This window comes from Centruroides sculpturatus, unplaced genomic scaffold (assembly GCF_000671375.1).
Source record: "Centruroides sculpturatus isolate CEXI.00-Female unplaced genomic scaffold, Cexi_2.0 scaffold240, whole genome shotgun sequence".
Taxonomy (NCBI): domain Eukaryota; kingdom Metazoa; phylum Arthropoda; class Arachnida; order Scorpiones; family Buthidae; genus Centruroides; species Centruroides sculpturatus.
Genome location: NW_019384461.1, coordinates 564,557 through 585,908, shown reverse-complemented (window position 1 = coordinate 585,908; position 21,352 = coordinate 564,557). Strand labels below are relative to the sequence as shown.

General features: G+C 28.5%; 1 protein-coding gene across 1 annotated transcript in view; it reads right to left on the bottom strand.

The window, feature by feature from the left end:
* Positions 1-21,352, bottom strand: part of LOC111620856 (protein flightless-1-like) — a 96,007-nt gene that overhangs the window by 17,398 nt on the left and 57,257 nt on the right. The window contains exons 17-21 of the mRNA XM_023362856.1: positions 14,227-14,286; positions 10,952-11,067; positions 4,765-4,982; positions 3,911-3,998; positions 3,458-3,571 (exon numbers count right to left, since the gene is read on the bottom strand). Of these exons, the coding sequence (XP_023218624.1) occupies positions 3,458-3,571; positions 3,911-3,998; positions 4,765-4,982; positions 10,952-11,067; positions 14,227-14,286 (596 nt within the window). The remainder of the gene's footprint in view (positions 1-3,457; positions 3,572-3,910; positions 3,999-4,764; positions 4,983-10,951; positions 11,068-14,226; positions 14,287-21,352) is intronic.

The following is a 21,352-nucleotide window of genomic DNA, read 5'->3' as shown; positions in this document are numbered from 1 at the left end:
CACATCAAATGGTTGGAACAAATGGAGATCTGCAAGGCATACAACACGTCTGAACCTATTAACTCGAGGGATGAAATTACCCTATCCCTTGCATGGCAGGCCCTACTACAGAAAGAAGATTCGCATTAATAATACATTTCATAAATAGGGTGTAAACATCGTGCATAGGAATTTTTAAACCAAACATTTTTTATTTTTTATTGAATTTATTTACGGAATTCGGGAATGCACGTGATTCATGTTAACGTTGAATTTTGACTTTTGAAATGTTGTTCGGAAGAATAATTTTTCGAATATCGCTATTTACTGGTCTTCGTTCATATTTATTCTAAAGACGAATCGCTGCTTGAGAAAGGTCCTAGGGAAGGAACCGAAAACGTTCGCAGTTCATTTTACGATTATTTAATACCGGTTATTGGTTTTATTAAGTGGTTATTTTTATATTAATCCGGTATTTGAAGATTCTTTATAAATTATTATTGTTCACTATACATGGAATTAAGCATCTTCCACTCTGAATCAACCCATGAAATTGTTATTCCCATCCATTCCAATCTATTCTTAGCCATCAGCAACATATGTCAATGTTCGGCTTCAAACCAATTCTAATTTTTTTTATAGATGCTAAAAAAATGTAAATTTTTGACAGTGACAAAGTCTTGTTCATCACTTCTAACTTTTTGTGAATCAGAAAATCATTGATAATATTCAAATGATGATGGTAAAGAAAAAAAAAGATAAAGAAGAAATTAATGAAGCATAATAAAGCCTTAAACTGTCTTGAAACAAATATGCATATTATCATTGTTTCAAGAAAAAGAGAAAAATGCAATATAACATAGCTTCTTGCATTGAAAAGCTTGCAAAATTTATCTACTAAACAAATATCACTTTTGGACTTTTTTAAATAAAGTGTTTTGAAAATATAAATTTGTAATTATATGTATACACACTATATATATGGAGAGAGAGATATTTCTCAGATTAATGGTCAGCTCTTCAAGCACTTGGAGGCTGGTTGGATAGCTGATGAATTTCATAGTTCAAAAGTTTTGTGGAGAGGGCATATAAATGTGTTCATTGTTTGAATTTCTTAAAATTCACAGTTTGAATTACTTTTGTAATTATGTTTATGGAGATGACATCCATACCTTCCTAGGTCAAGTCTGATCTGGTTTAGTTTGGTCTGGAGAGCCCACGGTAATAAAACCCAAGGGTGATTGGGATTTTCTATCCCTAATACAAAATACAGCAAAAGTGGTTATAATTAAAGTTGCACTACTCAGACCTGTCTAGAGCCCATTCTCGTGGACGTATTTTGATGAAACTCGGTATACATGTTATATGGACCATGGGGAAAAGGAAAATGCAAAAAAAATATTTAGTTTGAATTTTTACCACTAGGTGAAAAAATGACACATGAAGAACAAGAAACACAAAATGGAAACAAGCAAAAGGTTTTTATTCACAACATTTGTTCAATGTGCAATCCATTTGCATCAATTACGTGTTCAAAATGCCTTACGGCATTGTAAGTCATTGCAATCCATTTGTACCTTGGTAGAATTGATATTCCATCAAAATTGCAATCTATGTTAAATGAAGAGAATTTTAGTGAAGCAAGATGTACCCAATTTGGTCAAAGCCACTCATCCTTACCTCCTCATGGGCTTCCTATGATCCTGTACTTAAATAACAATGCAAAAGAGAGTGGTACACCTGGGGACCAGACTTTGTGAAGTGCTATCCATAAACACTTGGTCAAGATAGCAGACATCTTACTTTTACTTAATTTATAATTATGTATACAGTATAACACTGATAAACAAGTGTACCTTGTTCCCAAAATTTCTCATAAATTGAAATGTCAAAATTGAGACAAATGAAATTAATACTTAACTGTAACTGTTTATGGCTTTATATTGAAAAAAGTAAAAGAAAAAAAGAGAAAAACAGCAATTATGACAAATATGTAATATAGAACAATATTACCAGTAGTGTCTTATCACCCAAGTATGATTATTTATTTTTGTTACAGGAATTAGCTATAAAATAGTTATTATTTCCTTAAATACTAGTAGCCCGGGACGCCCCCTAGTGGGCGTTCCAGCAGCATTACAAATTCCTGAGGCATGTTTAATGCACTTAATATATGAAAGTTGTGTGCGCTTAATGTTTAAAAGTTTGATGCAGTTAATATATATAAATGTATACAATTCTTCATCTTAGAAACTAAACTTAAAATATCAATACACAAACAGCCAACAGTATTTGTACATGAGAAAGTGAATCTATTCTTTACTCAAAATTGTTCAAATAAATAGAATTAATATGATTAAAAAATCAAGTATAAATATATACAAATGTTCATGTTAAAAAGTAATGTTAACAGATCAATACACAGCAAATAGTATTTCTGTATTACAGACTGAAGATATTCTTTAGCTGTGTTCTGTATTCCATCATTTATCCCATCATAAAACTTCTGTATACACAACATTGTTGGTAAAAAAAGTATAATTATTTGGAATCAATTTGCCTTGTTGTGACATTTTGTCTTCTGTGTCGTTTTGCTTCTGCCTGCCTGTGCAACATTGCAGATCTGAGCTCATGAGTTTCATTCTGCAAGCCTCCACGTGTTGATTGTGCTATTCTCTGTAATGTTTCCTGCGCACGTCTCTCCCTTTGTCTCGCAGCAGTGGCAGCTTTACGTTCCCCCACAGTGGCGTATTTCTTTGGTCGTGCCATGAAAGGTTTCTATTATTATATTAAAATATTAGCTTAACTATTTCACTTATCGTTTTATCGTAGCGGTTCAAATCTATCCGGTTTTTCGTTATTCGCCCCCTAGTGAACATTACAGGCATTCCGTGACAATAATAAATTCCTATTACAAATATACTGAATTATTTATATTGTTATATTGACCAAATAATAATTTATTGGCCAAATGAATAATAATAATTTATATTGTTAATTTAAATAATAATTAAAATTGTTAATTTAATTTGAATGTTTGAAATATGACACACGATAGGGGCGCCTCTAGTGTCGATTATCAAACGGTTACGGGACGGACGGACGGAAGGAAGGACGGACACCTGTTGAATGGGTTATATATATAGATTTTCCATTTTATTCATTCAAAGTTTAATTAATTTTATTGATGCTGTATTAATATCATAAACTTGTGATACTACAAAAATGTAAGTTAAACTTATCTCAATATAAAAGGATATGTTTAAAAAATTAAAGATATTATATTCTATTGTATACAATAGAATATAATAGCTTTAATTTTACATGTACACATTTTTGTATACAATTTTTAATGTATACAATAGCTTTAATTGAAAACTTCAAAAACTATTTGAAGTTTAAAAAAAAAGTTAAAATTTGTTCAGTTACTTGTTTATAAGTAAAATTAATTTTAATTATAAATTTTAAAAGTAAATACCCTTCAAGAACTCTTGTTACTACAGCATGTTCTGGTCTTTGAATCATACTACACAATTCTTGTGATAACTTTAATGCTGCTGCCCTCACTAATCGTGTTGATTTTTGACCTAACCTGAAAGGATATTAAAAACATTCAATTGTTTTCCTTATTATTATTATTATTATTATTATTATTATTAAAAATATAAATTTATAACCAATATAATAAATTTAATTAATTAATTCTTTTACATTTTATAATTAATTAATTAATTATTTTGTTTGTTTTCCAAATAAAACAATTTGAATTCTAAAACTGAATTCCAATTTATTTTATCTAATAATAATTACTGTTCTATTAAAAAAAAACAAAATTAAATATAAATACACTAAAATAAAGTGAATAAAAAATTTTTGAATTAATTAAAGTATCTATTATTCTCAAAATTAAACACAGAAATTTTAGACTTACCATACATATACATCTGTATGACAATCAAGAATATACACATGTTTTGTATCAAGAAATGTAGACAGTAATCTGTTTTGTCGAAGTTCAACTGAAAAGAATTACATTACATTCTATATATTTGATTCTATAATTATAAAATTAATATTTTTACTTGATATAATTACTGTAATTCAGATGATTCTTAAGTAAAATATCAAGTTGTCATATTAAAAAAATCCAGCAACAAGTTGCATAATGTACAAAAATTCACTCTTATATTATTATTAATTTTTTTTAAATATTTATTATTATTAACTTCATTTTTCTCACAACAAAAATTGTTTTTGGTCATCTTTTAATATGCTCATCTGCTTACTAGAGACACTATGGTAAAGTTTAGTCAAGAGACAGATCACTTAGTGATCACATGAGAAAACTAACTTTACAGACATAGCTGAGATTAAATACATTTGAAAAAGAAAACTTAAATTTCAAATACTAAAGATAACTAAAATAAGTTAATAAGGGTATTTATAAAAATTATACATTCATTTAGTTACTTTATAAATAGACAATCTGGATTTATATAATTTTCTATATTAATTTTATTAATAAAATTATAATATACTAAACATAATATTTTATTATTCAAAATTTATGTAAATTTATGTACTTCTATATTTAATGTAACATTGTTATTGTTATAACGTTTAAAATTTTTATTCTACGTTCATTTTTATTCAGATTCTATTGTTATGTAATGTTAGGAAGATTATTATTTCTTCCAGTTCATTACATTACATATGTATTTTCTTCTAAATAAATAAAACAATTATATATTCTTTATTTAAATTATAACTATTAAATATACATACTTTGTGGTAATTCCAAATATCCCATTCCCAGTTTAACTTGATACAACCTTGGAGCAAATGGAACAAAGTCATCAGGAACATGTTCTTCAGGAGGAAGATTTGGTGGCTCTTTAAGACCTAATTCATTCCAAAATTCTATTGATTCCTGACCTTGTACTGAAGTAGATATACTAGATTGATTCTTTCTTTCATTTTTATTTATCTTTTCAGCTAGAAGTCTGTTGAGAAGAAATAATAATAAATTGATCTTATGATTTTTGCACTTTATGCAGAATTATTACAACCATGTGAAAGAAATAGTAATAAAAAAATGTGAGGATTTAAATTATAGCAATGCATCAGAAGTTCAGTTTTTTGAAATATCAATAATAAATAAATATTTAAACTTTGCTGTTAATTTTTTTATTTGATTATTACATTATAATAAACCAGATACGAAACAAAAATCATTAACATTCATTTCAAATTAGAACCAGACTAATAAAGAAAAATATAAATCAGCAGTTAAATGGAATACAGTACACTGGAACTTGTTAACTTGCATTGGTCAGGAAAAAATTTCGAACTTTGAGTTAAAAAGCTTTGAGTTATGGAGGTTCAGCTAAAAAGAAAAAACAAAAACAAAAAAATCAAGATTTTGTGTATTGGTTTATCAGTGACTCAAACTATCCCTGTGAGTTTTCTGAGAGTCTTATTACATAGAATTGTTATGTCAATGTAAACCTCTGTGTTATCAAGAAACTCGAAAACACTTATCCAAATGGTTAAATGAACTATTGAGAAATGCTCTCCAGAATAGTTGGATCCATTCTCTCCTAAGTATTGAGTAATAATTTTTTTTAAATTTGTGATATTTTAAAGTGATATTTTACAACTAGAATTGATCTGTTTTTTATTTTTTATCATAAACATACCAGTCTATGATTATTACATTTTGTTGCAAAGATTAAAATTTTTATATCGAATTGGACTATAATTGTTTTTGTAAAGTTAATTTATTAAAAATCCATTTATTTATTAAGTCAACAAATCAGAGAAATACATCAGCAAGTAAATATAAAAAAATGTTCAAAAAAAAGCAAGCTCAAATGGTAGTAAGTCACATGCTGTCTGGAACCCACCACCCCTGCCCACCACACAACATGATGCTTATTTTGTCATATGTGATTCCCATGCTTTATAGAAAATTTCTGATTAGTTTATTTAATAAATGAACATTAATTATTTTATTTAAATTAAAATTCTAGAGAGTTTAAGAAAATACTGTATCAAAACTCATTCAAGTTAAACCAGTTTGATTTAACATGTAAATTCCTATGCTAGACAATCAGGGAAAGAAAATTACAATTCAATTGTAGAATATTGCTGGATGATGATTAAGTTCAAAACAGGGCTGTGAAAAAATCTACCGACTCCTACTCTATTTTACCATCTGACTCCAACTCCGACCAAAGGAGGACTTGTTACAAACAGAGACCCAAAAATTCTGATGTCATCATGTAATCTCAGAATAAAAGATTCAATAAATAGAGTTCTAATAAAGATAGAATGTAGAAACTTTTTATTCCAAAGCTAAAAGACTCCTCTAAGTAATGACAAAGTCAATATATAAATATGTATTCAATAATTTTTACTTTTCCAGCTGTTATATATAACAGAGGAAAAGTGTAGCGCTTGGTCAAAAAATGACCCCTTCCAAATTTTTACATTTTTTGATTCAGGACACCTTGAAATTTCGAAATATGCAAAAGATTCGAGATTTTTTTCTATATGTGTAGATGTTAGACTGTGTGGGGGGGCATGATTTTGTTCACCCTGTTTGAAGACTAATAATTTCTGTGGTTTTTAAATCAGAGTCAGATGGTTTAACACAGGAGTTAGTTATTAAGCATCGAAGTAGTTGAACTAAATTGTGTTCCCATACACATTCTAACATCTTAGGTGAGAACATCTTAACAGGTTTTACTGTACTATTATAAAATGACAAAAAGCTTACTTTCAGGGTAGAGACAAGTTTTATTTATTTTTTTTTTATTTTGAACACTAATAATGAGTAAAATATTTATTAAGACATATGACCCCTTTTATGTCTTCACCCTGTCGACCTTTAATTAAGAACCAAAATTTAATAGTATTAATGCCTCTTTATACGCAAACTACAGAGCCACATTTCATTTCTTAAACTTTACCCATTCTGAGATATTGTTTAATATCTCAGAACAGAAAATAAAGAAATTAAACAAATTAGACACCAACACACTCACATGTGTGAATTTTTCCTCTTTTATTGACTTTTTTGGGGGTTTGGGAGGTCTCCAAACATATTACTTGCAAAAAAAAAAACAAAAAACTTGGAGAGTCAAATTTGACACAATTTCAATACAGTGGTACCTCGGTATGTGTCTGCTTTAGAATATGTCCAATTCAGAATATGTCCTGTTTGGACAAAACAAATTTTGCTCAGTATACGACTTTTGTTCAGTATACGACTTAATTCAATCATATGCACCATCTATGAACAAGTAGCACTATTGGCATACTAGACCAGACTAGACGTTCGCAGTGCAACGGTTCATAACTTTGTTAAATTTCTTCTGATTTTAATTTGTAAGTAAAATTTTATTATTTTTATTAATCATGAATTGCAAAAAGACAAATGAAAAGCAACAGAAAACTAAAAAAAATGACTAGGATCACAATGGAACTGATAAAAGAAATTGTTGAGGAATATGAAGGTGGCATGCATGTTCGAGATTTTAACTGTTGCATACTGTATTCTGAGAACGACAATATCGACAATCGTGAAAAATAAAGACATTATTAAATCTGCTAACGTTGTGAAAGTGGTTAAATCAATTTCTAAACAGAGATTGAAGACATTAGATCATGTTGAGAAATTGCTTTTGTTTTGGATAACTGAAAAACAGTGTGCTGGAGACAGCGTATCAGAAGCAATTATTTGCGAGAAAGCTAAAAAGATACATGCTGATACAATTTATAGGTCATAAAATATATACAGGTATCCCTTGTTCAACATGGTATTTCTACAACACAATTTGAAAATTGGTGATATCTCCCATGAAACACGACTTCCGGTTTCACCCTAACATGAGTTTGGAAATCCTCTGTACAAAATTTCACAAATTTTAAGTATAAACTTTGTTATTTGTTTTTTAAATTCAAGTAAGCACACACATTCTCTCAAATTTGCCCATCAATTTTAGAATATTGAAATTTTCAAATTATTTTGTGCTTTTCATCAGGTTTACTTTAATGAAAACTAATAGGACAAAGAAGAAAAAACTTGCACTAACTTTCCTGTCAACTAGGTGTCATCATCATTACTTTCAGACTTTAGCCCTTAAGACTGTCACTGCTTTTTCTTTTCATAGATTAATCTTCGTATTTAGTAAAGTTTATTTAAACATTTTTAGGTAAGTGTTATTAAACTTTTTTTAACTGTAGGTAAGCAATCATTTGTAAAATGAACAAAATACAGCAGTATCTTAGTACTCAAACAATTCAGTATTTGAATGCAAATTCTGGAAAAGTCACTCAGTACTCAATTGAACAAATGCAACCCACTAGAACAAATTTTCAACAACATATTTTTATTTTGTCATCCATAAAAATAAAAAATATGAAAATGTTACTAATATTTCTGATCAAGATCAACAAAAAGCTCAGATGATGACGACATATTATAAAAAGAAAATGCTCTCATTTAACTAAAATTAATATTTACATGTGATACAATACTTTTTTAACTATAATTTTTAGTTAATTATTTATTGAAAATAAGTTATTGATTGCTTTAATAAACATATTTCTCTTAGTAACAAAAAAAATACTATACTTTTGCTAGCTTTTGAATGCAACCCTATGTTTTGCATTAGTCCTTTATTTCATATAGCACAGATTTGCATAACAGCACTTTTTCAGAACATACCTATCATGTTATGAGGGATACCTGTATATGATTGGAAGTGGCAAATGATGTAATCAATAATATACTTAATCCAGTTTGCAGGAGGTGCATGATTCAAATCATGATTTGAGATGATAACTTCTTCCCAACATATAAAATTAAATCAGAATTAAATAATTATTAAATTTAATATAAAATGGCAAGATCCTCTATCACTAATTAACAAAATTAATATGATAATTCATAAAATCACTCAATTATATCCAGTAATTCCAGTGAAATATAATATAATATATATATATATATATAAGTAGTGTTATGAAAATGAAGTATTTGTGTTGTTCAGAGTCAGTCTTGGTAAAAAGTGTAAACTTGGATGTGTTTGTTGCTACACTACTTGTCCACAGTATCAAGTCTCATTCATAATATTGCCAACAACTCACACTACTTTTCATGACTTCTAGTTTTATTTGCTCATCTGGTATAAGATAAATTAATAATGTATTAAAATGGCGTTTAATTTTGGAAGTATTCATTGAAGCACAAACCAAAAGACACATGTAATTAAACATTTAAGTTACATTATAATTTAAATGGGCTTCATTAAATTTTATGGAACTTGTGTAATTGAATTCTATGAAAAATTTATATTTTATTAGCTGATTTTAAATGTTTTTGAAACATTGAAAACATTATATTAATTATAGCTTTGTATGGTGCACTCAAGCTAAACTGGAATACAAGAATTTGTTTGTTACTTTTTTATGTACCATTCCATATTAATAGTTTTAGCTTATCTCTATTGAAATCTAATAATCATTAAAATCCAAGGCCAGAATAGATTCGAACCTGAAATCAATCTAAAGACAATGAAAGTAAATTTTATAATCTGTTATCCATACATTATAATTAATTTCTAATACAGCTTAAATGCAAAAAAAATCAGACAGAATAAAATGATCAAATAAACAAAATTATTAGATGAATAATTATACAGTATTAATAATATTTTGCTTTTTTATAAATTTTAATTATTATACTAAATGGTCAAACAGAAAGTTTACTTATGAGAAGAATTTAGTAATGCCTTGACTCAGATTTGGTAGCCTTGTTTGTTACTACTCTGCCAAATGTCACAAGAAAAACAAACCTTGAACAATTTACTATAGGCTCAAGGAATAACATGAAATTATAAATAAATAAATACTCATCATTATAAAATTGAAATTTGATTAAATTTGATTAATTTTGAAATTGAATAAAAACAATTCAGTTTCAGAATATTTTTATCATGACTGAGATTAGATTCTATTCATACAGTTGTTGCAAAATCAGAATGCATAGGACTCACTTCCAGGCATACTAAAATATCTTAAACTCTCTCCTAAATAATTTATTTATAACAACTCTCTTTGTTGTACACTGACCTTACAGCCTATCACTTATCAACAAGTTTGTAAATACAAACCTTTATCATAGACACACATGATTGAAGATATTTTTACATAAATACACATATGAAAATAATCTGAGTCATTACCTTAATTTTTAGTTTTTAGTCTTTTCTTCTTTTATTACAAAAAATCTTTGTTTTGTACACAAATGCTTTTCCAGTTATAACAATATTTAATTTAAACAATAATGATTTAAAATTAGACTTAGGCGTACTTATCATACATCAATTCCTATCAGGTCACAGCATCACAAAATGAGTTTTAAGACACTGTGAGTCTTAACTGCTCTACTTCTCAAGAGTAAACTTTTTGATTGATTGTCCACTATAATTTATTATTATTAAAAATTCATTGCTGATTTAAATACTCATAATTAAAATTTAATTAAAGACAAGAATTTTTAAATGTAATAGTATAAAAAATAAGGTTTAGTAAATAAATATTTATTTTAAATACAATTCATGATTTAATCATTTGAAATATATATTAAAACAAGAAAAATATTGTAATTGTTATCAAATAAAAATTAATTCAAAAGTTATTAAACGAATTGCAACTGATTTAATAACTCAAATAAAATAAACAAACAAGATATTAAGATATTAAATTTAATAATAAGATATTAAATTTCAACCTTATTACTCTTAGTCTATTAATTCAAATCAGGATAATTTGGAAATTTCAGATGAAGCATAAAAATAATATTCATAAAATTAAAAAAATAATTAATGTAGCATATATTTCAATTTATAAAACTGGCAAAAATCACTATTATTTCTTTAGATATGTATTTATATTTAATTACCTTGCTTTAGATTTTAGTGTATTCTTTGAACTTTTACCATACCAAATATGTATATTAGGCCCAGTATCTAACAGGAATACATATCTTGGATCCAATGAACTAAATTTGATTGGAACCTGTAATAATAAAAAGTAAAAGATTTATCATTAAAGATATTTAAATCTGACTATAAATTAATTTTGTCTAACATTATTATTAAACAATAATGAACTTATCACTACAAGTTTCAATTTATAAATCTGACTATGATATATGATATCATATTTACTTTAAATGAATAGTTTATATGATATACTGTATACATTATGTTATATATCTATTAAGATATATGTTATAAGACACTGAAATATGCAATATTAATGGATGTAAAAAATAATGATAAAATTAACAATATAATAATCATTTTATTTTTCTTTCTAAACTATTCATTATCATCAATTTTTTAAATAAATATTACATTTGTTTTTGTATTAATAATGCTTTAAATTATTTTCATTAAATTGTTTTCTATTATTTATTGGAAAACAATAAAAAAATCTAGTAAACTATAAATTGTATAGCTTAAATGATAACATTATATATTTGTACTGCAAAAAGCTTGAACTGTTATATGAAAGAAAATTTTTAATGCCAAAATTATAAATATTTTATAATTACTTTTTGAAAGAAAAAACTGATTTTGAATTCAGACTTATTTCTTCATTAGCAGACAAAAAAACATTTTAAATAAATAAATAAACATATTTTTTTAATACTAGTAGACATTTTATTGACAGAAATACCACATTTAGTGCTAATAAAGAAATAATAGTCTAAATTCAAAAAGCAAATAAATTCAATATATATATATATATAGAATTTACTGTATCTGTGTATCTGAATTAATGACGCTCTACTGTATATCATAACGGCTTATATTTTCATCATTTTGTTATTTTGACAAGCCCCCAATTAACCAAAATTGTGGATTACATGCAACAAACCTATAAAAATATAAATTATTTTTCTTACACTGTAATTTGTAAAAGAAAGTTTAAATGCTAACATGTATTCCAAAATGATTTGTTTATTAAATTTTATCATTTAATTTCAATATGAAACAAATCATTTATATTAAAATGTAATCTACAATAATATACATTTTTATTCTTAGAACTATCTGTACTTATTAGCTTTATAATAAATGATGTAAAAATTGTTGTTCTTATATATAATTAAATTCATAAGATATAAAGAGGCTTAAAAGTGCTACCATATAAATCTATATTTGTAATTTTTAATCCAAAATGGCTATGTCATTCATTTTATCCAAGGTTGCGTCAATCCCCATTAACTTGGATAATTGAATTTCTACTGTACAGGGCAAGTATAATTAAACTGACAAGGCTTGTAACATTGTGGAGGGTAATCTGGTAAATGGATTGTGGCAGGACTTTGTGAATGTCTTAATGAAATAACAGGGAAGGAGATGCATGAATAAAAAACAATAGTTAAATTTTGTGCCACCAAATAGTGTTGATACATGTAAAACACATATTGAAGAGCAATATGTGTGAGCCATTTACATGCAATAGATGCTGAAAACATAAAATGGTACAGCTCACAGTTGCTTTAAGCATATCTTGTGAGATAATTGAAACATGCTGACTAATTCTTCTTTTCAGTTCAGCAAGATCTGCAACACTGCCCTTTATAAACTCAACTTTTCAAATAACCCCATAACAAGAAGTCACAAGGATTAAGATCTTAATAATGGGATGGCCAAGCAGTTGGAAAATTTTGTGAAATCACTCTATTTTTCCCAAATTTGGTGCATAGCAATTGCATCACTGTCCATGCAATTTGAAATATGAAGTGATGCCCCATCTTGCATGAGTCATAGTTTCTCTCTTGCAAAGCTGGGATCATGTTGTTCTGAAGATGATCCATGTAGCATTCTCTATTTGGTGTCAATGCATGGGGCCTTGTGGTATTATCTCTTCAATGAAAAAAGGTTCTGATTATGAAGTTGTGATGAACCCACACCATGCAGTAATATAATCCAAGTGCAAGGGAATTTGGTATACAGCAAGTGGATTTGCAGGTCCCCATATCTGGCAGTTCTATGTATTCACAGCTCCATGTATGGTAAAGTGAGCTTCATTGGTCCATAAGATGTCTGAGACCACATTATTACCTAGCTGAATCCTCACTAAAACTTACAAAGCAAAGTTGTAGCATTTTTCTGAGTCATATGATTGTAACTATTGCAGTCTCTAAATCTTGTACAGATACCATTTCAGCATACATTTTAGAATTTTTCTAACAGTTGCCCCTGTAAGTTGCAAATTGCAGGCTACCTGCTGGGCACTGACTGAATAGCTCAGATTGTGCCTGGGCCTCTACAACATCAATCACAATAAATTCCACATTAGCTTGAGTAACAAACTGTCTACTCTAGTGTCTACAAGATGGGGCATCATAGATAACTTTCCCGTTACCTCAAATTTCTGCATCATATTTTTCTGTCCATATATGGAAAGAGGTCCTTTTCTGATATTCTCCATGTGACAATAATCATACAAAGTACATGGAGTACTACAGCCATTCTGGTATAAACATTTCAGTAAAGCTTCTGGAGATGCCCATTTTTAGCAGTCTATGTGTAGATGTCAAATTTTATATGTTGAATGCCAGACAAAACATGTAAATGGCTGAAAATTTGTGCTGAATTTACATGTTTTGTTATTTGAAATCAAAACCTCTATGGCATAATGTTAATTTCCTAACAACTACATTTACAGAATGATTGACTGGTTTGCTTTTTAACATGTTTTCTATAACTTTTTGTGCAGTGCTGCAAACTATTGGTCAAAAAACAAATCAATTTTTTTTATTTGCACATAATACCTGTGACCTCATTAAGACATTCATCCAATTCCACTATATCACCCTCCACAATTTTCCAAGTACTGTCAGTTTAATTATACACACCCTGTATATATTATTCATAAATTTTGTAAATTAATTCTTTCCTTTTGTTATAAATTAAATTTATTTAAACTTTCACTCTCTTTTTTGAGATACTATAGCTTAAAACAGATCAATATATAAATGACAACATTCCCAATTATAAATTATAATTTAAAAAATTTACTTTGATATTTAACAGTAATCTTTTTCATCTATATTTCACTTTGCTTGTCATTTCAATATACATTAAAATATAGTCATTCAATAATAATTATATTTAATATTAATATATACTATTTAAAAATATAAAACAACATACTTACACTTTCTAAATGTAGCAATCTATTCATAGAATGAAGTCTATACATATGAGCAAAAAACTCCTGAAAAATGCATTTATATATGAATATATATAAAATATTTCATTTCATATAACATAAAAAATTACTTATTTAAAACAATTATATAATACTTTAAGGTAAAGTATGAAATTTCCTATCATTTTAGATTAAAAAAAATTAAGGATAAATATTTTGATTAAAAAGTAAATAAAATAAAAAACAATATCTAATACATTTTAATAATGACCAAATAAAAGGAATTAAAAAAAAATCAATAAAAACAAGAATAATTAGTAAATTATAGAGATAATATATCTGTATGATTTAACCATTAGATCTATCCATATAATGGTGTACAGACACTGCTCAACTTATAATGTTTTAATTAACATGATATCTCACAAATACAATGGCCAATGCAAGTGAAGTGGAAGCACAGAAGCACAGGAAAACAGAATTTGAACTCAAGCTGTTCTACTGATGCATTAATGATCTTTCTTGAGACTTATATATATATATATATATAAGTCTCAAGAATATATATCATCTTATATAAGATATATATCATCTTATATCTTTACAAGCGCTAGGACGGCTTTTCTTTTTCACTAGACTTATTACACCATCAATGAAACGGAAAACAAACTTTAGAAAGACATTTTATTTATTTGAGAATGCATTTCGGATAATTATATTCCTTTTCAACTCTTGTGTTACAACTATACAGGGAAAATTAGCATAACGTGTACAAGTTAGTAAAAAATTTACTATAATGTTACAAAATTGTAAAAGAGCTTACATGAGACTTACATGGACTATGAGAAATGCAGGAGTTGTGACATTAGAAAAAATATGGATGGTGATTATTGCTTAACAGGTATAAGCTACAATAATGATTAAATTGGAAAAGATTTACAAAAGGGGAACAATTAACATAGATGTAAAAAATTTTTTGAACTTACAGCAAACATGACGGCCTGGTACATAGGATTGGAAAAAACATCCCACTAATCATGACACAATGTTGAGTTAACAGAAACAGAAAGGAGGGAACGGAAACGGATTGTTTTAGTTTACAGTAGAGTTTCATAGGATGGGGTGGTCCATAAATTATAAGTGGGAGAGGATGCATTAGGAAGGCATCACCTTGAGGAGGGGGAGAAAGAGAGTGGGTGGGGTGGTCATAAGGGAAGGGGGATCGAAAAAACAGGTGTTTTGAGGAGTTAGGGAATTGTAGAAGAGTGGAGGAGGAAGGGAAAGTGAGACATATGGTTCCCCTGCTGGGTGCCGTATTTTAACACATTAATTAAGCACTATTGACACCCCCTTCTGGGTTTCTTTTGGGCAAGTATGGATACCAAGTTTCATGTAGCTTTTGACCAATATTATTATTCACTACACTGTCTTTGTTTTTAAGGATCTCAAGAATCATCTTGAGATCCTTAAAAACAAAGACAGTGTAGTGAATAATATCAAGGATCATCTTGAGATCCTTAAAAACAAAGACAGTGTAGTGAATAATAATATTGGTCAAAAACTACATGAAACTTGGTATCCATACTTGCCCAAAAGAAACCCAGAAGGGGGTGTCAATAGGGCATAATTAATGTGTTAAAATACGGCACCCAGCAGAGCAACCATATGTCTCACTTTCCCTTCCTCCTCCACTCTTCTACAATTCCCTAACCCCTCAAAACACCTGTTTTTTCGATCCCCTTTCCCTTATGTCCACCCCACCCACTCTCTCTCTCCCCCTCCTCAAGGTGATGCCTTCCTAATGCATCCTCTCCCACTTACAATTTATGGAATACCCCATCCTATGAAACTCTACTGTAAACTAAAACAATCTGTTTCTGTTTCCTCCTTTCTGTTTCTGTTAACTCAACATTGTGTCATGATTAGTGGGATGTTTTTTCCAATCCTATGTACCAGGCCGTCATGTTTGCTGTAAGTTCAAAAAATTTTTTACATCTATGTTAATTGTTCCCCTTTTGTAAATCTTTTCCAATTTAATCATTATTGTAGCTTATACCTGTTAAGCAATAATCACCATCCATATTTTTTTCTAATGTCACAATTCCTGCATTTCTCATAGTCCATGTAAGTCTCATGTAAGTTCTTTTACAATTTTGTAACATTATAGTAAATTTTTTACTAACTTGTACACGTTATGCTAATTTTCCCTGTATAGTTGTAACACAAGAGTTGAAAAGGAATATAATTATCCGAAATGCATTCTCAAATAAATAAAATGTCTTTCTAAAGTTTGTTTTCCGTTTCATTGATGGTGTAATAAGTCTAGTGAAAAAGAAAAGCCGTCTTAGCGCTCGTATATTTGTACACAAGACTAGACAAGAAGCATATCGCATAAATCTTATATCTTATTGTGTTTTACAGTATACCCATTATGTCTGCAAAATGCTCCTGAGTTTGGTGCTAGTGCATTCAATGATAGCCCAAACTCATATTATATACTGTACAATAGGTAATTTTACATACTGTATAACCTTACATATAGCTTATTTTTTTTTAATCTTTATTTTGACTTGTGATATTTTCAATTAGTTTCTTTCAGAATGTAATTCTTCTTGACTTACAATGGAGAGTTACCCCCATCCCCATCGTAAGTCAAAAAGAAACTTTTTAATCTGAATTCTCAGAAACAAATAAAGTGTTTTCCCTATATCACCATCACAGGCCTCAGAAGAGAAAATGATTTCAAAATAGGTGAGAATAATAACTCCCAGCAAGGAAAAAGTGAGTAAACAGTGAAAAATAAAATTAGTTGGCTATGATAATATACATTATTTGTAAGGAGTTGAGTCCAAATTATTTAAAGTTATTTTATGTTTATGGGTTTTTTCATTTGATGTTATAATTTAGTTTGAGAACATTTTCTTTTTTTTTAAAAAAACTATAACTTATTTTTATCATTATTAACTAATAGTAATTACGAATAATGCAATCATAATTTGTAATTTTGCTGAAGTGGTATAATTTAAAACTAATGCTCACACAGGGTCTAGATGTTTGTGTGCATTTCTCATGTGTTTGCATGGGAAATTTTTCTCTCGCTTCTGCAAGTATTGCAATTGCAAATTTTGGTCCGAAAAGTTCGTTTTTACATGTTTTTCCCTCTTCTCATGTTTGCATAAATGCAGAGACTTGAATAGATGTCAATCTCTGGTGAAACTGAAACTCATAAATTTCTGGTTTCATTTTTGTGTGTGTCCTATCAGAGTCGATTAACCAAAATTAGCAAAAGGGGTCATTAATTTATTAAATTATCCTTTGCTATATCTGTATATTTTGATATTTTGTATATTTGATTTCTTTATTTTTCGTAGAACGTAACCCTAGGCTAATAAGCACCAGGTCGGTCAACCAGTTCGGTAATAAAACAAAGGAGGCATCTATTAGAGGATATATAGCATGTTTCTCTTTAAAAAAATTGAGAGAAAAATTGCCTGTATATTTACTGTTCTTTCTAATGAGTTATATGTTTTTAAATTTTGAAAATTAAAATTTTTAATTAGTTAAAATTATTAATTAGAAAAAAGTTTTCAGAGTCACAGAATTATTAAAATTTAAAAGAAGACATTTCATTAAAATAAAAATCCAGAAACGAAATGCATAAATTTTCCGACAAAAACATGAAGTAATAGAACAAATTTAAAATTAGTTTGTGGTACCATCTGTTACAAAATTTTGTTAAAAAAACAACTTTTATATTATTAATAATTACAAAACTGCAAATAGTTTAATTTTGAGGGTAGAGACAAATTTTATATAAAATTATAAATGCTAACAACAAGTAAAATCTTCATGAAGTCTGACTCCACTTGAGTTATGACACGTGACCCCTTTCTATCTTTCCACTCCTTGATCTATAACCACCAAAATTTAATAGCATCAATGCTCTTTATACACAAGCTACCACACTAAATTTCATTTCTTAATCATTTCCCCATCCTGAGATATTAAACAAAATAGACACCAACACACTTGAATTTTTTCCCTTTTTGGATTCAGGTGGTCTCAAAACAGAGCTTGGAGGATAAAATTTGGCATGATTTAAATATTTTCCTGTGTTATATACATAACAAGCTGGGAAAGTAAAATACTGTTTTATTTATTATTCATCAATGAATCCTATAATCTGTTACAAAGCTATAAATTTATTAAATTGTCCCTTAATAAACTTTCCAAATTTTATAATATACTAGCTTACCCGTAGTGCATTGCTGCAATCTCAGAAGAAACAAAATTCAAGCAAACTCGTTATAATAAAATTCAATTTACATTTTATCATTTTTATTGAAACTTATTATATTATTATTATTCATTTTCATTGGGAAAACATTTCAAAGTGTTGTTTCAATTCTATTTATTTATTGGAATGCTTGTGGATACACGATATTTTTTGTTTTTCCTTCTGGTGCGTACATGAATAAATCAGAAGGTTTTCCGACGCGTGAGCTGGCCACATACAGTTGTCCATGTGAGAAGCATGGATTCTCCAAATCTAGCCCACACACTTGCAGTGATTGTCAGAAGTGCGATAATTCCCCACTTTTATATATATTTTTTAATCATTTACAATTTTAATTATTTAATTGCTCCTTCCTCTCTTCCTTGGCATGTTGTGAAATTTCTGATAGTTGGATAATAAACCATTTTATTGTAATTTGTCTTTTTAAATTATTTTGAGTTGATATTAAAATTTGGAAAAGGAGGATCCCTAGATCGGTAAAATAGGCAAATTTCCTCCTACAACTTCAGTTGTTGTTCGGGATACAGTTAAGGTTTTAACAAAGTTCGAGCAAATACATAATTAGCAAAAAATAGTTGAAATAAAGTGATTAAACAAAAATTATTACAAATATCGTAAATAACAGTTCAGAAATGCACATATAGAGATATTTTTTGGAGGGGGAAATGGTAATGCATGAAGGACATACAGACAGACATAATCTATATATATATAGATTATGTCTGTCTGTATGTCCTTCATGCATTACCATTTCCCCCTCCAAAAAATATCTCTATATGTGCATTTCTGAACTGTTATTTACGATATTTGTAATAATTTTTGTTTAATCACTTTATTTCAACTATTTTTTGCTAATTATGTATTTGCTCGAACTTTGTTAAAACCTTAACTGTATCCCGAACAACAACTGAAGTTGTAGGAGGAAATTTGCATATATATATATATATATGAATGTAACAAACTTAAAAAAAATTTAATCACTAATTTTATTACATGATCATAATTATTAAAACAAAAATTAAAAAATGATAAATGGTGTCATTTTAAATTATGGTTACCGTTTTTTGCACTTGGTTTTCATTTTTAGACTGGTTTATTAACACCTGCCGTCAAATTGAAGGTGTAAAGGTTAATTGTGATGGGCTCAGAAGGAATTAAAATACTGTACTTTAAAAAATTTTTTGTCAATGCTAGACTGTGCATTCTCAAATTTATTGCTTAACTAACATTTTTAAGACCTCAAAAGTCCTTTAATAACATGAAGTTTTCAACATGCAACAAGAGAAAAACATTATGGGCATAGCAATTTAAGTATTTAAACATTAATTAATGAATTAACATGTAACAGCTTGGTGTTTTTGTGCCCATAATGGCAGAAAAAGTGAGAAATAGTGATATATCACTGAAATAGTTGAGAAAAAGTAACTAATTTAAAAATAGTGAGAATAGTGATATGTTCTGAGGCCTGTCATCATCACTAACAACAACAAATAATATTAAGAAATATTTAATCAAAATTATTTTATCAAAATTCAATATCAATGAATTTCTTTCAGTCTAATTTCAATAATAAAAATAAATCTGTAACTAATAACAACATTCATTCATAAAAATTGCCTTTATAAAATTGTATATTTTCATACATATAAATTATTATATAAATAAATATATACAGTATAATCTCCAAATAGTGGACACTGTCAGAACCAAGAATCTTGTCCACTATTTAGAGGTACATGTGTTGGTGGCTATACTGTATACAGCCTCAGTATACTGCTAATCCATCATAATTCTTTTTCATATAATGAGAAATACAATGGATTACAAAAATATCAAATTTACTGAAAGGTTGAGTGAGATAACCGAGAAGTCCATTTGTAGAAACTTGGTCTTGGCAGTTCCTGAGCACTACCAGGGATGCAGGAATTAACTCCAAGACACCTGTGCCACAAGGAGAGACGTATTTACGCCCCCACTGTAACATCTGGGAAACAATACAAGGAATAGGCTCTCCTGTATAGTTGTAGAATGGGACTAGCAATATCTCATTGTATTGTTTGTGTGTAGAACTAAAGAGCCACTGGAATTTCTTGTTCAACCTAGCTTTTGTTGCTCGTGCAAAGTCCAAGGCAACACTGTAATTTTCTAAGCTGGCAATAGAGAGATGCCGAGTCACAGAATTTGGAAAAGCATAGATGGGACAACTTAAGCTCAACCTCTGCTAGGTACTTGCATTTGTTTCTGATTAGCTTTGAGAGGAGAGATTTTTCCACACCCAGTAGGACACAATGCAGACACAAAGGAAATGCATTGTAATTGAGGGTAATGCATTTGGGTATCACATTATGTCCTCTGCACTTTAAAAGAAAAATCAACTGGTCATGTAATTTATGCCACAATTTTTCCAACTTCAACATGGAATAGAACATCCACTTTCTAGTACTCATCTTGTTAAATAACGTAAAAACATAGCATGGACATCATGCCGACAAATGTACATAGACGAGGAGAATAACTCAACACAAAACAGCGTTAAATATCAAATTTTCATTAGGAATGTGAATATATCAAAAAGTATATGTAGCATATATAATTAAAATATATTAGTTATTTTTCAGCTGTAATAATCTTGTTCTAATTGAATCTCATTTGAATGTTGAGTTACGAAGGCAATTTGCTATCCACTTCAAGGGGTGGTAAATATATTCAGAATTGTTACATTTATAATCTCATTTATGATCTAAGTTACTAATAAAAATCGATACGTGAATTTGCCTGCTTTGTAGTTATCAAGTAGGTGTAACTTTTCAAACATCTTTGCTTTTTTCAGTATAA